Below are 23,508 nucleotides of genomic sequence, written 5' to 3'. Positions count from 1 at the left end.
AGAAGACGTGATACGTTTAGAATACTTGTAAGGAATGGGAAGGAGAAGGGATCCAACGCTTCACAACGAGTGTTGACTGGCATGAATAACGATGGCTTGTGTGATGCATACAAGAGCATAGGATTATGTGGCAGATATGCTTTGCATTGATGTCACGCAACTAGATAGTCCAATAAACGTCTGGTGTAGTCAAGTCTTCCAACACACATTACAGTCTGGTGTATTCAAGGGCTCAAGTACACATTAGTCTGATGTATTCAGGGTTCAAGTACACATTAAAATCTGGTGTATTCAGGGTTCTAGTACACATTAAAGTTTTGTGTATTCAAGGATTCCAATACTCATGACAGTTTTGTGTATTCAAGGGTTCCAATACTCATGACAGTTTTGTGTATTCAAGGGTTCCAATACTCATGACAGTTTTGTGTATTCAAGGGTTCCAATACTCATGACAGTTTTGTGTATTCAAGGGTTCCAATACTCATGACAGTTTTGTGTATTCAAGGGTTCCAATACTCATGACAGTTTTGTGTATTCAAGGGTTCCAATACACATGACAGTTTGTGTATTCAAGGGTTGTTGTGGACGTTTTATGGCTGCTGTAATGGACAGAGAATAACAGTCACTGTCGATATGGGTCCCTGCAGGTAGATCTCAACTGATAACATCATTATCACAACTCATCTGCATTATGGTTTTATGATATCATTTGTATGTCATACTTTACCTATTGTAGACAATAGACATTAAGACAGATTATTATAGGAGTATGCATATCATACTGATTTATATAAAGTTATTGTCAGAATTCTTCATTTCCTGAGGGAGTGCAGGCCAATACGTGAATGCCTAAAGAACTTTTGACTCTGTTTCACAGTCACTTGTAGGTCCCCTGTAGAAATGCACTGATTGTGACTCTCTATTGTCAAATGACGTCAGCATTCCTCTGTAATGATGTTGGTCCTAGCATGATATCATTCTTATCTTCCATCATGATAAGATTCAAGTGCTGTCAACACTCTGGTACATGTGAAGTGTTATTTGGATTAGTATATGATGTTTATGAACCTGTTTATTTCAAATCCTGTGGGTAATAAAACTAGTTATTACCTATCATGGGACTGGTGTGTGTGGGTGGGATGTGTTATGTTCTATCAATAGAAAGATGTGGGAGGCTGAGCCATCTCGCTGGCATGACAAGGGTGGACCTGTAGCTATACTTCAGCTACAAACATAAGCCAGTCATATAGTCAGTCAGTCAGGAGGCTGAGTGATGAGACAGAAATGATAAATCAGGAAATGAGAAATCTGCTTTTGTCTAATCATTGTGGGAAAAACCTATGTGCATGTGTTCTGAGTCACGGACAATTTTACAAGGAATTGGAAGACAACGTTTAACTTGAAAATACTGAGACTGATATAGATTCCACCGGTACTAATATACTTCGTCATATACTCCATGTCTTCCCTGTCTGATGTTGGCTGGTGGTCCTCCAGGAAAGAGGAAGCGAGTAGGAAGTAGCATGTGACTGCAAAGTTCACTATACACCAAACAGGGGATTTGAAGAGGTGTTCAAGAAAACAAAGTTGCTGTATAAAAACCCGATTAACTGCTGATGGAGTATGTTGTGTGGTCTTGCATTCATAGTAAATGAATGAGTCTTAAGTATGTGGAAGAGCGAAGGAAATGGTTTGGGGGGGGCTAATTGGGAAGGGGAAGTGTGTAAGGGTTATTGAAAACATTACCACAATACACATGGTCATTCAGGGCCATGAACATTATTCTATTTTAAATTCAGATATTGGAATATTTTCAGAGTGTGAAAAGCATAAGACATTTTGGTGATAGGAAAGGAATGTAAAAAAACCACTCCTGACATGTGGGCGCCATTTTGGTGTATACTGACCCAATAAGGTTTTCCTTAAAGGAGTACCACAAACACACATGCGAAAACAGATATACTTAATGCTCCGAGCATACATGTGTATGGAATTAAGCGCTATACAAGCAACCTTATTATTATTATTATAATGGAAAACTTTTGTTAAACACTGCTAACTTTATCTTTGAAATATTGTTGATGATACCAAACTAATTGCTGATACACTGGTAATTCAGCATCCTACATCCATATAATGACTGAGGATTATGTAGACATATTGCCTATTGTCATATACAGCCAGTGCTATGCATGGTTGGGTGGCAGTGATGAAGGCTGGATATAATGCCTTTCAAGTTTGATATTTACAACAAGATATAGATGACAATTATCAGTGACTGTTAGATTGACAATGGACTTGAAGCCATTTGCTGTTGACATAGTAGATATATTGTACTTATATTTGTATGTATGCAACAGTTGGGTGGCAATATTAACAATGAAAAGGATCATTAACATGCAGGTGATGATTTTCAACAATCTCAGGGCTGTTATTTTATTACCATTTATTAAGTTTCTGGCAACTGAGTGTTGTGAATTGTTGGTGGCAGATGGTGCCTCTGAAGGGTTTATAAATACCAAGTTGTTCACTTTAGATGTATTGGATATTTCATTGTATGGCTGCTTCTGTGTGTTGGAAGGCCCAAAACAGACACTTTATGTTCAATTTGTGTCAGTAAGGAAGTACGTCTTTCTGCACACCCCTGGTGTGATCACTGATTGTTTCTGATCTGTCCATATATATGTCACTGATATTTAGTCAGATACACCCAGTCAAATAACCAGGAAAACTTGACTGATTATTCTCTGGCGTTAGTGTTGAAAGATGGGTACATAAGATAGTTCTTTTTAATCAACTTGTATATTGAAGCTTGGAAGTCATTAAGAAGGTGGGTGGGTACCCATGATGTTTTTTACATGTAAAGTTGAAGTATGTTTTGGGAGTTAATGATATAAGCAGGTCTTGAACCTCAATGGCTCCTGTTGAAGACAGATGAGAAGTTTCCCAGAAGCTAAATCCATCTGCTTGTCATGAAAATAGACGGTTATCTTCCAAAGTTAAAAATATCACTACTTGGTTACCACGGCAACCAGGAACATGCAGATTAAAGTATCCCAGAATACCCCGAGTCCTGCAGGTTTTGGTCTGGGGATGAAGACAAAGTATGGCACCTTATCTGCTGCCACTGATGTGAGCTTTTTTAACATGAGCTTATGTGATCATGCAGTGTTATATAAGCATGCTGATAAACACATTCAGGCTACTCAGTAAGAAACTGGAAACAGTTTTTGTACTTTCTTCAATAAAAAAATTGACCCTGTTTGTAATATGAATGTAATTTTGCAGTGTTTGTTCTGAAAGATAGCTGGAACATGTTCAGATGATTACATTTGAAAGATTACTTTCCCCTTACAACTATTGAATGAAGCATATTGATATTTTTATGGATGTTGAAAGTGCACTAAATGTCAGAAGCCTGATTCATTTTGATGATGTGAAGAAAGAGGACATTTGGGGCAAGGATGATTGAATCGAGTCATGGGATGCTCCACTCAACATTTCTGGCAACAGTTCTGAAGAGAATGGTAGTTAATCTATCGATTGATGGTAAATTATCTAATCACAGCACATGTGGTTGAAGTGAATCGATATTTGTACACCATATCCCATGCCTCCTCTGCTTTAATGGACATGCTGATAATGAGTACTGCTCATTTGTGTTGGTCTGTTCTTTGTCCATACAACGCTGTGGTCAAACTGAAAGGCTGACTTCTCAGTAGCATGGTATACTGGGAAACTGTAGTTAAACACGATTGGTGTTTAAAAGTGATTATGAATATTTTTTCTCACACTGACAAAGCATAAAACATTATTGTTTCAGTAGTTTGACTATAGTCCTTTGTTAAGCATAATGAGCCCTGCACATTACCATGTGTACAAAAACTTTACCATATGAGATGTCTAATAGTGTATTGACCTCAAAACTACATAACTATTTCAATTTTTCCTCAAACTTTATTTCCAAATGAATGCTGACCATTGTATCCCTTGCTGTTACCTGTGCGTCAACACTTATCTGACATGGTGAACTGATACAGCCTTTCGTTGAAACTTTTGGGGGCTTATTTACCAAATAGTTTAGATAAAATGCAATCAGGCAATGTCCAGAATAAGGAAAGCAATATGATAGAGAGATTACCGCAACATCCCAGATTATGAGGGGGATCAAATCTAAATCTTAAGCTAAGCAAGGCTCTTATTGTCTGTCGTCGGTTGTAAAGTCAACTTAACCCTCCATACCTGATTACCTTCAGTAGCATAATCCCATCTTTGATGTTGGTTATACCACTATCCATGATAGGGGGTGAGGGTTAACTAGCTAAGTAAATATGGTGTTTGTTCAGAACAAGTGTTTGGAGTGGGTCAAGACGTAAATTTGCTCAGCAGTTTCTGTGTTGGCTTGTTCTCAGATGAACATGTAATACATATGACAAGTACACCTTCTGATAACACCCATGGTGGACAGATTAACCCTCTCTGGGTCAGGCACACATATCCCAAGAATGAACAGAAGCTTAAGATGATGATGAAACTCTGATACTTTTTCATTTTCTCAACTGCATTGTGCTTGAGGTCCTCATGTGCTTTGATGGGCATTAGAATCAGGACATTAGCATTCTCATGTAAATGTCTAATTGACTAGTTGATAGGTTTACGAACTTCACATTCAAACATACAAATCTCATTATCAGCGATTACATCTAACATTCCTGATGTTATTGTTCAAGGAAACTTGTATATGATCATAATCTATCTTGATTGTTGTAATCAGGTTTGAACATTTATGTTGTAGATATGCTAATTCTCCCTGTTATGTTTGCAGGTGGTGACTACATGCGTTCCTCAGGTCAGCAATGAACTGGTAAGTCCACTACTAGTTTCATCAGTTTCTGTACAGCTGGTTTCCTTGAGGCATCTGATTATTGTGTTGGGTGTTACAGTATGGCTCACATTTGGAAAGACTCCTCAGACCTGTCCAAGTTAAAAGGGAAATGTCAGAAAAAAAGGTCAGAAAGTTGGCAAAGTCTCTGATTAGGTGAATGTGTTAGAATCATTTCTTTCATTCTGATTTGTTGCCTTGCAATGTGAAGACATAGTTTCTGAGTCCATGAGGCCATGATTTGCAGGGGAATGTTGGTTATAATTCCTGTTCATGTGAAATGGAACACCAGTTTGTTTGGTAGGTAATAGGATAAGTGATTTTGCCATGGTTTGCATCTAAAACTGTTAATCTCTGAGGTCAAAAAGGACAAAGTTCTCAGATATATTCTCTGTAGTGCTGCTCATTCACTGAAGGAGAGCCTTATACCTTTGATAATTTGTGCCATTGAAAGTTGAGCTGATAGAATTCAAACATTTCTTCAAAGATTTCATCATGCATGTAAGCCAGTAAAACCTGTCTCATTCTTCCCCAACAGAAGTGTGTTCATAGAGATGAATATTTGCATTTAATTTTGAGGGATTTTATATATGAGGTTAAATATAATAACCTAAGAACTTGCATTCATGACAGTTGTGTGTAAGTGGCAAGTGCATTGCTAAGGTAATGAAGCGTACCTCAGGGAGATGGCCTGGCTCCCTCTCTTTTATTCAAGGTCGCTCACTTTATTGATACCGACCACTTGCTGAGTTTATGGTCCACTTCAAAAACATTTCATGTTCATAGATATGGTTGGGAACCTTCAAATGTCTCCATCGCATGGAGGTGAGGAGCTGAAGACCTTACTAATCTGAAATAGATCAGGTTACACCAGATGGACTTAGGACTTTCAATGGAGTAACTAAAATTGATCAGAAAAGATGGGGTCTAATTTTCAAATTAATCTGTATATCATATAAAAGGATATATCATATTTCAGTGTATTTCTTATATTTATATGTAAGTAATTTAACATTTTGCTTGTCTCAAGGAGGATTGAAATTTGCAAGTTTAAGGGTGGACATATTCTGAATACCTGGCTCAAGGTGTTGTATGACACAGTTGACCTGGATAGTTACAACTCTGTAACCCTCAGGAGCTGAGGAGACATGACAGCATTACCAGAGCAGAAACAAACTTTGACCTAAATCAACATTTTCCAGTTTATGTAATAAAATCGTAAAAAACTGAATTCAATTCATCATAACGTGTATGCAAATTCATTCCTCTTTAGTTGACACCTTAACAACAAGTGGATAAGAATCTTAGAAGGAATTGAGGTATTTTGTTGAAAGGTTTAAGGGGTAGCGTGTTGTAGCACCGCCCACACTTTCCGCTTTGCCTTATTAGCAGGCATACAAACTAAATCAAATACTGTTACTAGATTTGATGTGTTGCCTGAGGGATTACTAACTAAGCGTTATAGATATGAACAAAGATGTCTATGTGTGGATATGTCATGGTTTACTGACTAGGTCATGCAGGTAAGTCACCATAACATTTCTGTGCCTCACACGCACATTGCCTGCCACAGGTACGCCATGATGTGGACTGGCCACATGTTGTAGCGTTGTGTAGCGAGATACAGCCATGTTACGGGATGGGCAGTATATGCTGGCCTCTAATACAGCTTCAGTTTCTTGAACTGTTCACCCCAATGACTTTGTATTCTGAATTTAGAAATTTGGTAATCATTTACCTGTAGTCACATGTTCAGGTGACTTTAGATATACATGACTTTCTTCAGTTTTAGGCATCAGACATATTTGGACCTAAATATGAAAAAAAAAATTAAGAATGGATAATTCATTCTAGTATTCATAAACTTAGGTTAGTTGGAAGAAAAATATGAAATGATACTGTTATGACATTGTGATGTAGTGAAAGACACCAGTCACTTCAGTCAATTTCCAGGCATGCTACGCATTCAGCTGTCTTGTATCAGTAAGTCATCATCAGTTGTATACGTGCCATCATTGGTATCATAGTATTTCAAGGCTGAAGACAAATCTACATCAGCTTGTATTGAACAATATCTCTCAACTAGACTGTAATATTTGTTGAAATATCTTACTAAAAACTAAAGTTGGTGACCCCATTCCTCAGTACCCTCCTCCATGAGGTTAAAGGTGAACCTCCCACTGACAAGGAAGAGCTTCTCAGTGTTGTGGTTAGTGGGGGCTGTAGAGAGATGAATTGGACCACTGATGCAGCGGACGGTAGGAATAGGAGGGGCACAGGGAGGGGGATGCATTCAAATTGATTAATATTTTATCTTTACAGCTTGTCAAATTTTCTGTAATATAATCACTTTATGCTTGTATAGTTGGTAATGATTTCTTGGAGACTGCTGTTAAACCCATAATAAGTAACCCGATATCTGTACAAGTAGAAGCTGTCAATTATGATACTCTGCTTTCATAATTAATGACAAAATATTTCTGCCTAAACATACATATAGCTATCCTCCATCTACTCTGCCCAATATCCTCTCCTGGTTCACAAGGCTTGAGGAAAAGATGGGTGCATCTTGGTCTAATTTTAGCCCAACCTGAAATAAACAGTCCCATTTGATGGGGGTTGGTTTGTGCCAGGGAAGATAGTGTCAGATTTCTGTCTGAACCTCCTGCAGGAATCGGCAAGCCACTGGTATCACTTCAGGTTAGTACCAAGGTTTTTCCAAGCTTCTACAACCTCTTAAACCTCACTTTTTCATGTCCTGATATCAGGGACGCCTTGGCTACTTTATCTGTTATGTTGCTTAATGATGGGGTTCTGCGCAGATAAGTTTGAGTGTTGAAGTCAATCTGTTTGTGATGGTGTGCACTGTCTGTTTACGAGATATTTATATACATACCAATGCAACCCTGTGTCTATACACATCTATTTGTGTAGATTTTTATATTGCTGGCAACTGTGTTACAGTGTGTTTCTTGTTGGGAGTGTCTACGATGCAGAAAAAGTTTAACCTCATATTGCAACCTAGACTTGCTAGGACTCTTGCTAATTAACATGGCTGAACTGAACCAGGATGATCCAAACATGTCCAGTTGTGACGTGCAAGCTGGAGGCTAGGAAACAAAATTGTTTGATTTTCTTGTAAGAACGACCTGACCAGAGTGTGAATGGCTTGTATTGTGTGTAAGGCGAGTCTGTCACTGTTTTTGTGGCAGAGTGACATTGACTGAGATGCACAGTTGCCTCAAAGAGTTCACCAGAAAACAGATGTTACAAGGGATACTCCTCTACTGAACTCTTATGTAAAACTTCTCCCTATCTTCAAGGAGTGGAGACACTGAAAAGAATTGTTTTTAAGGGGACATCTCAAAATCCATTGACCCATTTTTCTACACTACATTATGAGGGTTGTAGTACAGATAGGTTATGTTGCATATATTACACGTGGAAATACAAGCATTATTACAGGTAACAGAGGTATGGGGACATTGGGAACCCTAGTGGTTAAAGTATTTTCACATCTTAATGAGTGAGCTAGTTAAACTTTAACGTAACATTGGCATATCTCCAGCCATATAGCAACAAAACATCTTAATGAATTGGGGTTTGATTCCCCCTTGTGTCGAAAACCATTCTTGATATCCCCATTGTGATCTTGCTGTGCTTTGTTGAAGGTTGCAAGACCAGGCTCACTGTTGTGATAGGTGTCATTGTATACTGTATGTTATTAAATTCTTCAGCCACTCTTGGACTGATTGAGTTGGAATCCAAGATTTGCCCCAATTATGATCTTGATCACCACTGTACTTTCACTTTAATCTTTTACACATTAATACCCCGTTATGATATTGCTGGAATATTGCTAAAAGTGGCGTAAAACCATACTCACTCACACATAAATATGTGTCTCTCAATGCTGTGTTAGACCTTGTTCACTATCATGTATATGACACGCAAGGCCATTTGTAATGTTGAGGTGCTTTTACGGGTAATAAGCAGTTAAATATGCATGTTGACAATTTCGGAATAATGAATTTCAGCTATTTTATCAAAGATAAAAAAAGGCATTAAATGATTAAATAAAGTATTTCCTTATCATGGATGTGGGTGTAACCTTCCAAACTTGATCTTGTAAGTGAGAAATTTCTTCTCATAATTTTGCACTTGACGTTTGTTGTTGAAATATGCTGCAGGTAGATGTGTAGGAAGCATATCCATATCACAATAAGCATGTTCTGGTAGATCCGTGTCAGACTGGTGGTTGGATAGAAACACATAACATTCAATCATGGAGGAGAGTCCTATGGATATACAACTTATTTATTTTTAATATGAGCGACATTTCAGTGTAGCTACTGACCCCGTTATCACATCTTGAAGAGAAGAATTTTTTTTAAAAGTTTGACTTGATCATGATGATATTTGAAAGCTATTTATGTGTCATTTTATATAGCTGAGAACTATTTCATAAGGACAGGGATTTTCACATGAGATCTTCTACAACCCTTCTCACTGAAATGCACATTTCTATGATAATGTACCGCCCACAGAGATTGAAGCAATATCCGGGGTTCACTACAGCTAACATTGTATACACTTCATTATGTTCAGGCAGCCTACATTTAGATTAGTGTGAGAATTGAATCTTACATGTCGAATATGAAGCTACTTCCAGTTAAAAATATGTTTTTTAGAGAAGGGCATCTTTGTATCTACATATACAGGCTCTAGTGAATCTTTTATATCTACATATACAGGCTCTAGTGAGAAGGGCATCTTTTATATCTACATATACAGGCTCTAGTGAGAAGGGCATCTTTATATTTACATATACAGGCTCTAGTGAGAAGGGCATCTTTAATATTTACATATACAGGCTCTAGTGAGAAGGGCATCTTTATATTTACATATACAGGCTCTAGTGAGAAGGGCATCTTTAATGTTTACATATACAGGCTCTAGTCTTTATATTTACATATACAGGCTCTAGTGAAAAGGGTATCTTTAATATTTACATATACAGGCTCTAGTGTGAAGGGCATCTTTATATTTACATAGAAAGGCTCTTATGAGAAAGTTGTGTGTGTGTTTACAAGTTACATGATTTTCTTGACCTTTGATGTTTTTCCTCAAACCCAAAGACATTACTGTGATCATGTTTCACCGGAAATACCATGTCAACAAATCTGCAACAAAGATTTGATCCTGCTTTCATTCTATCTAGTTATAAAATATGTTTATATCTCAACTGATGTTTGTAATCCATTTTATTAATTTCTGCAAAACTATGTGTGAACTGATAAACAGATGGCACCAAATCAAGTTATTTACGCTACCCATAAGCAGATAGCCCTCTTGTCATTTTGAAAAGGACCTTAGTTGATAGGGACTTTTTTACATGTATCCTAAATACCAATGCTTGAAACCTTGACTCCACAAAGGTCATATTTATTGTAGTTCAGCTATTACATGCTTGGATAATGTAAGCACAAGAAGCCTCAATGGTGACTGGCCAAATTGATAAAAACAAAACATCCTGGCACCAGCAAACAACTGCGGCAAAGTGCTACCCTATTGGTGTTTAGTATTTGTAACATACGTAGTGAAAGCTGAACTATAATAAGAAGTTTTTGGAATATATTATTTCAGATACAATTTTTCTGGTCTTTGAATCAAAATTCTTTTGAACTGAATACTGTTTATGGCTTAGTTAATTTGAAAATACACACAGTAATCGTAACCTCTGCATATAAAAGAGAAAATACAATATAACTATTGTTATGTCTAGAAAGTCTTGGCATTTTCAACTGAAAGATTTCTGACCGGATAAAAGTCTGTTCTGTGTTGTAATACTTCACTCCTGCTTGACAGCGGTTAAGAATTTACACTGAAACGTCGCATCGTATATTATAAAGAAGTTGTTATCGATAACGTATCTTACTTTCTTATGACAGATTTCTGTTTCAGTTGTCCATGTTTCTCACCTCCTGTTCATTTACCTGAAGGGATCTCAAAATGTGCTATTGGTTAAAACAATATACAAAGTTACACTAGGATATATCATGTCATATACATAATAAGGCCATATTTACAATGCAGAGGTACCAGTTTCAAAGGCCTGTTTTTCACATGCACAGATGTTCTCATATGGAGGGTGTGTGAGGAAGATAGTCCAGTAGTTCAAGTTGTTGCACGTCTTGCCGCAGACCTGGTTTCAGTTTCTGTATGGGTACAATGTCTCATGCCCATTCTTGGTATCTGCTAAGGTGATACAGCTGAAAATACCACTTACCACTTTCATATGCAGTACAACAGAGTGGATGTTTTTTATCTGGAATTGAGCCAGTTTTATACGTTTTCTGCCCTAAGAGCTGTATGCAATGCTAGAAATCATAGTGGTTGACAGATAGGCGTGGTGGACATCCAAGTGCTAGCTGCATGATCATTGGACAACTGGGTTTTTTAGCAAACATTTCAATGTGAAATATGCATGACACCATCAGTTTTATATGCTAAAGCCCATCTTTTTGAAAGGTTGTCCTCTTTGTACACCTCCTGCACTGTAGCATGTAGACATCTGACAAGAGATTCATACATATGCATGATAGGAATAATCCCTGCCTGGCTACGCTGCAAGGGTGTGAATTAACGCAATCTTTGTGAGACATACATTCACATATCATGTTTCAGAATGCAAATAACAAGCTATGCTTATAATCAATTCAGGAAGGTTGTCTAACCTATCATTTTGGTAAAAGATTCAAAGCTTGTGAAAAAACAATAATTGTATGTTGTCTTGCTACTGGTTGGCCTTGATGTTCAACTGTGACCTTCCCAAAATGTCATTAGTATATGCATACATTTCCTCATACATCTATGACAGGATATCAAATGACATGTATGTGAACGTTTCATATTGTGCCAAAACCAAAAATATCTTTGTCATGTAAGATACATGGTATTATGACACAGGGTTGAGTATCGTTATGACACAATGGGGGCTAACAGTTTTGACCCATGCCCACACAAGGCAGATTCTACACACAGACGGAGGAGAACTGCATGTTAATAGCCTCCATTGATTAATAACATTCAGATATGCTACGTTAGCTTTCTGGGTCACCATGCTGTGTGGAGCGTTTGCCATGTATACCACACCACGTTAGTGTATTGCTTCATATAGCCTGGTTGTTATGGTCTCTTTTGGTAAGTGATTGGTCAGTCAATCTCCCGAACCTGCATGCCGGACATTCATGCATGGACGCTCACTGACCTCGTTCAACCTAAGGACGTTTTACGGAGTCACGTGAATTCAGGTAAAGTTTGCATAAAGCTGATTTAATCTATGGAAAAACCTGTTTTGTGTGTTCCAACTCCACGCTGGCAAGTTCAGTTTAATACAAGTGTAGTCACAAATATCTAAACTGGATAGACCAGAATGCTGAACTTGGAAATGTAAGGAATTTTGGGTGTAGATATACCGGTACTATGAATTCTTTTTATCTAGAATTAATCAGTTGTCCACAGAGTGAACATGCTGTTTCTGTGTAAAGAAATATTTTTCTCAAAATTAACTTAATTCTAGATAATGAACAATTCATAATTATAGTAATCATGCTAGAAAGGTTATTTACACAAATAAACTTACTGTGTATTATGAAAAAAGTATTAATGTTAAAAACTGAGGAATTTCTTGATTTGGCTGTGATCACATCTGCTACACAGTTTATAATGTTTGTATAGGTCAGGGAACTGGCTATTGCTTTGAATCTTTAATGAATATTGCTGTGTGCTGGTAAGCTTACAAAGTGTTCTGTTGTTGTAATAGGAGAGGGTAGTCAGTGGTGTAAATGTCAGACAGTGTTCCAGGGTAATATTCCTTTTGTTGCAAGATCTCTAAAAAATACTGGACGTTTATGAGGTATATATATTGTGTGACATACTGAAATTGTTTTAGTAATAAAGGAAATACAATGATTTATGATACTGATCAAAGGTTATTTGATACATATTTATGTTGACAAAGTTTTGTTTGAAATCGTGAACGTTCAAGGATGATATTGGGAGAATTGGTATAGCTATTACCTTCAATAACATCTTGCTTCAAAAGATAATCAAATATTATCCTCACATACCAAACATGTAAACAATAGTGTCATGACAGCAAGAACCAGTATAAGAAAGGTTTTCACAGTGTTAGCATTGATCAGGTGCAGATGTTTTCAGTCCAGGCCGTAATGATCATCAACGTCTCAAGGGTTAAGTTTTCATGGCTCATGACCAGGACTGTCAGTGATGTACAACCATGATTTCAAAGTCAGTGTTAATCATATTCATAATCATTTTCCTGTATTCTTGCTCTTTTAAACATTATACTATTAACAGGTCAGATGTGTAGACATTTTTAGTTCTATCAAATATCACAGTAGATGATCATATTGACCTTCAGGTCACGTTGACCTGTGACACTAGTAAAATGTCACCTGATGGAAGCATGGCTAAATCTGTGAGTTTGACATTGATTTGCACTTTTATGTTGAATATACTCTAACTACTATCAAACTAAGTTTATATCTGTTGAAGAGCTGTTGGTGATTACCTATGGTTGTATAGCACCCACTTAGACTCAACAAGACTGATATGGCAGTCCAATGACTTACCTGGAACAACACTTACCGGGTTTGCTGTTCTGTCACTCATATATCTGTTACAAACCAGAAGACTTGACCATGTGTGCGACATGGTGTCCTTGTCTGGCTCTGTTGACATGTTGGCCACGACAGGCACCTGATGTAATGAATGAAGGAAGTTGTCCATTAACTGTCCACTTGTGGACTTCCTCCCACTATGATCTGGGTTCAGTACAGGGAGATTGTATCTTTCTGCTAGCGCTTACAAGGGACCATTCCTCAAGGGTCATAGTCAGGCACTTGCTGGTAATTGTCATGTTATCACCCTGGGTGATTGAGGGAGAAAGAGGATATTGACAGTTGTATAAGATGGCAATGGTGAGGATATTGACAGAGTTGTTTATAATGACAATTGATGGGAAATCTGTGATAATCATTTAAGACTTTCTTGGACGAAATGACATGAACTATTGAAGAACTCCTCTCAGGTGAATTCACTTGGTGAAGTTTATGCAATCTACATTGCTAGTACAGGTATTTCAACTTGATGTGAAATTCTGCAATTCTTGAAACAGCTGAAAATGGGAGTCCTGCATGGACAAACTGTTTTCAGAAAATGTTAAGAAGTCATCAAAATGCTTGAAGTGCTACCTCAACAGGCTGCTTGACTTGTGATGGGTGGAGGTGTTTATGTTTAACACAGAACCAACAAGCCCACTTCATTACTTAGGTGGGGGGATTCTAGAGAAATTTGACAAGCTCCCAAATACAACAAATGTCACCTTCCCTGAAAGGCCTAAGGTACTGGACCTTCGTTGTCTGATTATTTTGCAAGAATATGTAGATTGTACAGACATAAGAGAGAGAAAAAGGTTTACTGGGATCAAATGTATATTTGAGATTTTTAGAATATAGGAAACAGTTTGATTTTTTTTTCCGGATTTAGAGAAAACATGGAAGTCAAGTTATTATGTAACAGTTGTTTAGCACATTCCTTGAGGTTTCATGCTTTTGAGCATCAGATTTCAGTTGAATTGCAGATTACTTCCAAACCAGGTGTATTTGGCCAACATTCTTCTCTGGAAACAAAGATAGACGTGCTGTTCCATTCTAATTTAATAAATCTGCTCCAAATAAGTTCAAGGGAAGGCATATTATAATATTCTGTCAAACATGCTTGCCTGTGAGCTCTTCAAGAAAAGAAAACATGCATGCATGAAAACAAGTAAAACCATATGTTAGGTACAAATAGAAACTTTGTTTAGGGAGTATGCCAAACTGTTTCACCCAGATTCTCAACCCTGTAACCCTGACAGTCTACAGCTTGACGAATGTTCCTTCTCTGTTGTGAGGATGTCGAAACTTGCCGTCAACTGGTTTCAAAGCAACTGTGTCTTGGATGGATAGTGATGACCCTGGACATGAAAAGGGGCCCCGAATGATCAAGAAATCAAGGACTGGATACCTGCCTGAAAAAAATGGCAAAGTCATCAATCTTATTGGGGGCGAACTCTTCGACTCAGGAATGTCATAAGACTGCCTACATGTCAGTGTCATTTCGATTCGGTTGATGCTGAAACTAGGAGCCATCCTGAGTTGGAAAAAAAGGATCTAATTTTTTTCTGAGTTTGACTTTTCGCTGCTATTGCTGCTGGATGGTGGTATTTTGTTGGGATATGTTCATTGAGTCTGTGTTGATGTGTGGTACAGGAATACACACATGACCTTGTCTGCGTTGCCAATGACATTGTGTTAGGATATTACGCTGTGTTGAAGGATTAGTGATCACCAGTGGTGTGTTTGAGGTCATCGTTAACATCAACATGGAGGTGATGAAGTCGTATGAGGGGAACACCTCCAACACGACCACAATGCATACCCGCAAAATCATGGAGGCAGAAATGGTGAAAAAATATGCAATTTCGCCCAAAATACAAGAAATTATAGAAAGGAGTAAAAGACGAACACTAGATCCAGCTGTCCTTCGTTGTTTAGAATCTGAGTTTGAAATCCATGAGGTAGGTGTAGCGAAGCTTTGCCCCCTGTCACAGATCTTCTGGGGGTGTTTTTCTGATTTCTTTACAATGTGAGGAATTTCCAGAATGTAAACAAATACCCATGGTTGTGTCAAGTGTTACATGCATCAGTTCATGGAGAACAGCAGCTATGGGTGCCATTCCATTAATGCATCATTTTCTTATTTCAGAGCAATGACACACTAACAAGACAACAGGCAACCACTTCTGTAAGTAGCAACCTTGAACATGACAACACCTCTGTTAAATCCATGTGTAATCAGTATAAGGTTGGAAATGGATGAAATACAGCTCATGTTTTTCACTGATGTGTATCCTGTTTTCCTTGAAAATATCCTCTTGCAGCATTATTGCTTATGACAATGCAAAGTGCCTCTTATATTACTACTTACCTTCATTTGGGTTAAACGTCCTCCAGAAATCTCATCCATGTAGCATATATCTTTATTTAACCCTGAAATGTCCTGTTTTAAGATCCGCTGAGTTGAGACCGGGTATATTCTTTATGTTGTTAACAGTGAGTGATAAGTTGAGGAACACAGATTCTGATTCAAGTACGTGTTGCCCAGTGTTGAAATATCAACGATGGCAAAAGACTTCAAATTTCTAGTCACAATAAATTTGAATTTTGAGCGATAGATTATAATTCTGATCACCCAGGTCAGCTTGCCCTCTCAGTTGGCATCGAGGCAACACACCTGCGTAGCATCAATATATCATACAGTGTACATCATCCGAAGGTTACCATGTCTGTGTGTCTGTTGCAGCCACCGATATCCTCTCCTGGTTCAAAGGGAATCATGTCCTCTCTCAGAGATATGATCAACAGGTGAGTGTCCAGAGCTTCCTGAACTGTAACTAGATGTGTGTGTCAGCAGCAACATATGGTATATGTAGGAAACATCAAGAGCATATCCGAGGGATTTCTTACTTAGCTCACCAGTACCAAAGCTCCCACTGAATTGGTTTCTATAATAACTAAAGGGGTAAGAGGGTCAGTGTGGACAAGTTTACAGTTATGTCTCATTGACGAGCCAGGATAAGCTAACAATGAGTTCTGATCCCAGATTGACTCTGGTTACAGTTTGTGGTTTGTCAGCACCATACCTGTGCTTGTATGACGTTAGGGCTGTGTATTGGCAAATAAATTGTATTGCGATATATTGGGAGCTTAAGTGTTTGATAGTATGACACTATTTGTGCATGTCGATCCTATTTTCTACATTATTAGCCCATAAACATATATGTTATGGTTCTGATAACAGCAATCTCAAAATGAGGTTGCATAGTCAGGGATTCAATTTATGGTATTACAGTACGACGTTTTGTCATTGAATAACGAAGGAAAACATTTGTTGTGAATGAAAGTCTGTGTAGATTTTGATTTAAACCATAAAGATAATCACCCAATATACCGGTTCTTAGAAAAAAATATTGCAATATGTATTGTTTGAAAAGCGTATTGCGATAAACCGGTAGTATTGTGCATTCCTATGTGATGTACTGAAATGTTAGTCTCCAGCCTGCAACAAGCAACTTTCCTCTCCCATTAAGCTGACCCTTCTGTGATAACTGAAGTAACGTTCTTGGCAGCACGTGAATGATAGCATGTTTATTAATTGTCTGTGAACATTGATAAATTTGAATAGCTATTTTTTTCTTGTCAAAAGGGGAGAGTTGTCCGTGATGTAATATTTTCCCCATGATTCATGTTGAACTGCCATGAGTACCTGTATCTACATCAGAGCTGATGATGCCGCAAATCGGTGACTATACTGCTTGTTGTTTGTTTCCAGGGGCCAGGACCAGGGTGAAAACCACATGGCTCTGGACCTAACCTACATCACCGAGAGGATCATTTGTAAGTAGATGTGAATACCTGTATATTCTGGGTTTGGGAGTGGGAGTGGGATTGATTAAAACTCAATCAATGTCCAAACTCGCTTGGCGAATTTGTATGGACAAGCTAGATAAAGTGATATTTTAACTGCTATAAGTATATAAGTTTAAAACATCATTTAAGTGACCTTAGAATTTTGTTAGAGGCCTGTATTGTTACATTTTACATGTTAATGTTTGAGAAATTTATGACTGATCCATGCATATAATTCATTCTCAGTTTATTTTGAAGTTTAAAGTTATCTTCCCTTTGTTCCAGCTATGGCCTTCATCGCTGAAGGTCACGACACAACATACCGCGCCAACCTCAAAGAGGTCATACAGATGTTGATGGCTAGACATGGCGACAACTCACTGGTGGGATATATATGTTTATATACATGACTACATTTACATTCCTGTAATGAAACACTACACATTCAATGGACAGTTAACAGACTGTTGCAGTAATTGGTATCTCACATGCATTGTATAAGTATTACAGCTGTAATTACAAAAAAACACCATATTTTTTTTTAATAACAATACACCAAGATCATATATGATCATATTTCAGATATTTTTTTCAATATCCAATTCATATCAGACAGATTCATTAAATGATGATAAATGTTGTAATTTTAAATTAATGTGTGTATTGGTCGTGGAACCAACATGCACATTTTACTGTTACAATCTCTTGACTCTCGAATGAAAGGCGAACATCTATTCATACAAACCTTCATTAGTTGAATACATTAACCACATTGCCTGTTATTGACTGTTATGAGGATTTACCTGTAGATGAACAGGTTGATCTACTTTTGCATGTATGCGTATGGCATCAGCTTCCCCACTTACCCGGTTGTTTGTACCCCACAGATCCTGAACATCTCTGAGAAGCGCCAGGACCTGGCCCGCCTCCACGCCAGAGTGCTGCGGGACTGTGGCTGGCCCGACCATGTTGCCCCTCCCCTCGAGCGTCTCTGCAGTATATGCAAGTCTATCGACTCCTGGCTCAACTCAGACCCCATGCATGTCGTGGTCATTCACTGTAAGGGTGGCAAGGGGCGGATGGCAAACGTCATTGCAGCCTACATGCACTACAGCAACATCTGTGCCAGGTGAGACACAGCCACTAATAAAGGAAGCACATTATCAATATCCTGGATATATTTAAGTATATGAAAGTGTTCAATTTCAGAAAAAAATATTTTTTTAGTTAGATTTAGTGCATGCAAAACAGAGACTCTGGTAAAAGGTAGAATTCATTGAATTACATGTGAAGAAATCAATAAGGATAGTCTGGAATGAATAATCCTCTAATAATCAGTGAAGAGAAAGGATTTTAAAACCGTTTTCTTGATAATAGATAATAGAATTATCTATATCCTTGTATGTAAGGAAACAGTAATATGTATTGTAATATTATTTTTTTACCTATGTATTCAGAGGGAACTATATACATGAATTAAAAAACACAAACCCAGCAGATACTTCTTCATAGGTGATAACACCAGTTGTTTTTGTTGTCTTTTGAATGTTTGCCTATCATTTTGAGAATATAATCACTTACTGTAGAATATTACCCTGGAGGTTGAACAGTATAACAAAATGTCCAATCTGATCCCTCTGTGATTCTCCACAAAGCAAAATGCGTTCACAAATGTGTTGTCTATGGTCAAAGGGGGAGTAACTCTTGCTTAGAGTTAACATTGGATCATTTGTGTATTCAAGCACAACCAATAATTGTTCCATGCTGAGATCTGTAACTGGGCTTTTCAAAATCATTTTCTTTAATTTAAATTATTTTACAATCTGTTTAAAACTACTTCTAGATTTGAAATACAGTAAATTCAATTTGTGTTGGGAAACAGGACAAGATGAATTTTTTAGTTTCATTACAGGGAAGTGATGTCTGTTCATTAAGAATACCTCCTACCCCTTGGTTTATGTGTCCATTGATGTTTTACTGCAGTGCTGACCAGGCCCTCGATAGATTTGCAATGAAGAGATTCTACGATGATAAACTGGGCGGCCTCCCTCAACCCTCTCAGAGGAGGTAGGCAATCTACATACAGCAATTATTTTTCTACTCAAGTGTTTCTATATGCAGCAATGTATAAATATTATTGTTGATTTCATTTTTAAATTAAAGTGAATATTTTGCTTAAGAGGTTTATTTCTGAATTTTGCTTTGGCCAGACAAGATTTTAAGTTAATTGAAATATATGTAAACCACTTTTTAATCTATACTCATTCATAAATGTATTTTTTTCAGGTATGTACACTACTTCGCAGGATTACTATCAGGCGCTATCAAGATCAACAGCAATGCCCTCTACCTGCATCACATCTTGATCCACGGCGTCCCCAACTTTGACACCAGCGGTGGGTGTCGGCCGTACATCAAGGTGTACCAGGGCATGCAGCCCATCTTCACATCAGGAGTATAGTAAGTATTCAGTTTCTACTGGTGATAGTATAGAATGTATCACATATCATCACTTGTATGTACTGATGATGGCAATGCTTTCTTAATTGCATGATCATTAGGGCTGCAACGATTCACCCAGACCTCAATTCGATTCAGTTTTCAATTTTGGACCCTCGATTCGATCAGTTTTAATTCTATTCTTCATACAAGTAAAAAAACATCAGATTTCATTTAACTCTCAGAGGTCAAGTGAGTCAACGTTTTTAGCGTGAAATACATCGTCAACTCGACAGTGTTCATTGGATAATTAGCCCGGCGTCAACCAATCACATTTCACCTAATTTCAGCACACGAAACAGCTCGAGTTGGATTAAAAATTGTGTTATCGCTGTGTGGAAATATCCGGACAATTGGTGGATGTTAAACTGAGTTAAGCTTTCTGTGCCAAGCTATGGAATATGTGTAAGAGGCATTAAATGTTAGCATACAAAACATACTTAATATTCTACCATAAAATTAAGTAATATTCTAATTAGTATTCTAGTTTTTTGTTAACAATGTCATACACCGTACTACTTAATAGAAACTCATTTTAATCCACCTAATCTTAATAAAAGTACTATGTACATATGTACAGATATTTGCCACATTATCCTGTTCCTGTGGTTACCATATAACTGAAACATTCAGACTATGTTGTGATGACTTTGTCCATTTTGTTTACTAAAACTAATATATACAGAGGATGCAATAAAAGTACGAAACATTTTTGGTTTCTGTTATAAAACAGAAATAACTTACCTAAGCTTTGGTTTCTGTTAGAAAACAGAGATAACTTACCTAAGCTTTGGTTTCTGTTAGAAAACAGAGATAACTTACCTAAGCTTTGGTTTCTGTTAGAAAACAGCATAACTTACCTAAGCTTTGGTTTCTGTTAGAAAACAGAGATAACTTACCTAAGCTTTGGTTTCTGTTATAAAACAGAAATAACTTACCTAAGCTTTGGTTTCTGTTATAAAACAGAGATAACTTACCTAAGCTTTGGTTTCTGTTATAAAACAGAAATAAATTACCTAAGCTTTGGTTTCTGTTATAAAACAGAAATAAATTACCTAAGCTTTGGTTTCTGTTAGAAAACAGAGATAAATTACCTAAGCTTTGGTTTCTGTTATAAAACAGAAATAACTTACCTAAGCTTTGGTTTCTGTTAGAAAACAGCATAACTTACCTAAGCTTTGGTTTCTGTTAGAAAACAGCGATAACTTACCTAAGCTTTGGTTTCTGTTAGAAAACAGAAATAACTTACCTAAGCTTTGGTTTCTGTTAGAAAACAGAAATAACTTACCTAAGCTTTGGTTTCTGTTAGAAAACAGAGATAACTTACCTAAGCTTTGGTTTCTGTTACAAAACAGAAATAACTTTGTTCTTTGGTTTCTGTTACAAAACAGAAATAACTTACCTAAGCTTTGGTTTCTGTTATAAAACAGAGATAACTTACCTAAGCTTTGGTTTCTGTTAAGAAAACAGAGATAACTTACCTAAGCTTTGGTTTCTGTTATAAAACAGAGATAACTTACCTAAGCTTTGTTTTCTGTTATAAAACAGAAATAACTTACCTAAGCTTTGGTTTCTGCTGATCAGTTGTAGGTTGGATTCAGTAGAATATAATCCGTTATGATAGTTTGTTAAAAATGCTGGAATATGCTACTAGGATTGTGTGTTTAAAACATGTTAATTCTGCCATATAATACCGTGAATCATGTCAAAATATGGTCCAGTGGAATATCTATTAACATATGGAACTATGGTTTGCTTTTGAAATATGGTACAGTTGATTGTCTATTGGAAATGTTGAAATATACTGTGGAATGTCTTGAAATGTTGACTCATGTAGTCTCTTGTGGTGTAAATATACTGTAGATTGTATGGTGGAAATGTTGATGTTGAAATATGATACCATGGGTCATAGTATAATGTTGGAATATGATCCTGTGGATGACATATGATACCATGGATCATGGTTAAAATGTTGCTTCATTATACCCTGGTTCACCTGTGAGGGCCCTGCAAGAACTCCATTAGTTTGAAACTTCTCTGTAGGCGACATGAGGATGGGATCCAGTGTCAGCACTTCTTTGCATATAGATAGGCAGTATCGGTCATGTCCCATTAGTCCTACTTCCACTAGTCATACACCCATTAGTCCTACTCCCACTGGTCATTGCACAAAATTGACTAGCCTGCTAATTAGAGAGCTTGAGGTGAGTTTAATCTCTAACACTGAGAATGCCAGAGTCTTTGGTAATGAAAACATATAAGCGAATGTTATTAAAGTAAATTACATTGAAGTTATATGAACATAATACACCACAACCGTTGATAATCAAAACATTTAAATCAATGTCAAACTCTACTGAGTTTGATTGAGTTCTCAATCTAAGTAAAAAAGGATAAACTAGTGCATAAGAGTTCCATGTTATAGACTCTAGCATATCACTCCCTGATTGTGGGACCAACTTGAAGCAGGCCAGAAAAACTCAGTTCAATATCTGGATGCTGTTGGCTACCTCTACCCAACTGACCATTAATTGCGAAACTGTGAATTCAAGTTATTGAAGTTTTTAAATAAAGATGTGTTAGTGATACCGTTTAAGTGTATAGATTATGTATGTATACTGTGCTCAAGATCAGATTATGTATGTATACTGTGCTCAAGATCAGATTATGTAGGTATACTATGCTCAAGATCAGATTATGTAGGTATACCATTCAGTTTAAAGTGATGTGAAGCTGTATTTTTGTTTCTTGGATCATTCCATTTTTACAAAGGTATTACCAAGGTAGTTGTTGGTGCAGCCAACCATACCATACGTTGTTTTAACCCGTATGACTAGTGGGACGTATGACTAATGGGAGGGCACCGCAGTATGATGACATGGTAACCAGGCAGGCAGTATGATGACATGGTAACCAGGCAGGCAGTATGATGACATGGTAACCAGGCAGGCATTATGATGACATGGTAACCAGGCAGGCAGTATGATGACATGGTAACCAGGCAGGCAGTATGATGACATGGTAACCAGGCAGGCAGTATGATGACATGGTAACCAGGCAGGCATTATGATGACATGGTAACCAGGCAGGCAGTATGATGACATGGTAACCAGGCAGGCAGTATGATGACATGGTAACCAGGCAGGCAGTATGATGACATGGTAACCAGGCAGGCAGTATGATGACATGGTAACCAGGCAGGCAGTATGATGACATGGTAACCAGGCAGGCATACCTCAGCAGATTGAGGAATTGATTCAGGAAGGTGGTTATCTACAGTACACCAGTATACTACAGTGTCTGATGAAGTGTGAGACTTGACCCCAGAGTGTGAATGAAAGGGCAAAGGATATTCTCCAGTCAATATTGAAAGGTTTACATGTACATGTGGTAAATTTGAAATAAATTACTGGAATCAATACTGTTCAGTTGAGAATGTTGACTGTGACAATTGCGTTTTCTACTTTTTCTAAATTACTAGTCAGATTAGTTATAACAATCCGTCTAGAAATACTTCCCTTTGTAAAAAAGGTGTAAAACGGACTTTGTTAAACAAGAATCCTGCTTGGTCAATATGGGCCATCATGTGGT

At 37.4% G+C, this 23,508-nt stretch overlaps 1 protein-coding gene across 1 annotated transcript in view; it reads left to right on the top strand.

Annotated features, from left to right (window-relative positions):
• The window catches only part of LOC124253949 (tensin-1-like), a 253,052-nt gene that overhangs the window by 188,009 nt on the left and 41,535 nt on the right, over positions 1–23,508 (top strand). The window contains 8 exon segments of the mRNA XM_046687798.1: positions 4,826–4,864; positions 15,716–15,754; positions 16,313–16,374; positions 17,342–17,406; positions 17,704–17,801; positions 18,306–18,547; positions 19,402–19,485; positions 19,705–19,878. Coding sequence (XP_046543754.1) covers positions 4,826–4,864; positions 15,716–15,754; positions 16,313–16,374; positions 17,342–17,406; positions 17,704–17,801; positions 18,306–18,547; positions 19,402–19,485; positions 19,705–19,878 — 803 coding nt within the window.

Source organism: Haliotis rubra, unplaced genomic scaffold, assembly GCF_003918875.1.
Source record: "Haliotis rubra isolate DU_JTF1 unplaced genomic scaffold, ASM391887v1 Scf56, whole genome shotgun sequence".
Lineage (NCBI taxonomy): Eukaryota > Metazoa > Mollusca > Gastropoda > Lepetellida > Haliotidae > Haliotis > Haliotis rubra.
The sequence above is the reverse complement of the archived record's forward strand: the minus strand, read 5'-3'. Positions and strand labels throughout refer to the sequence as shown.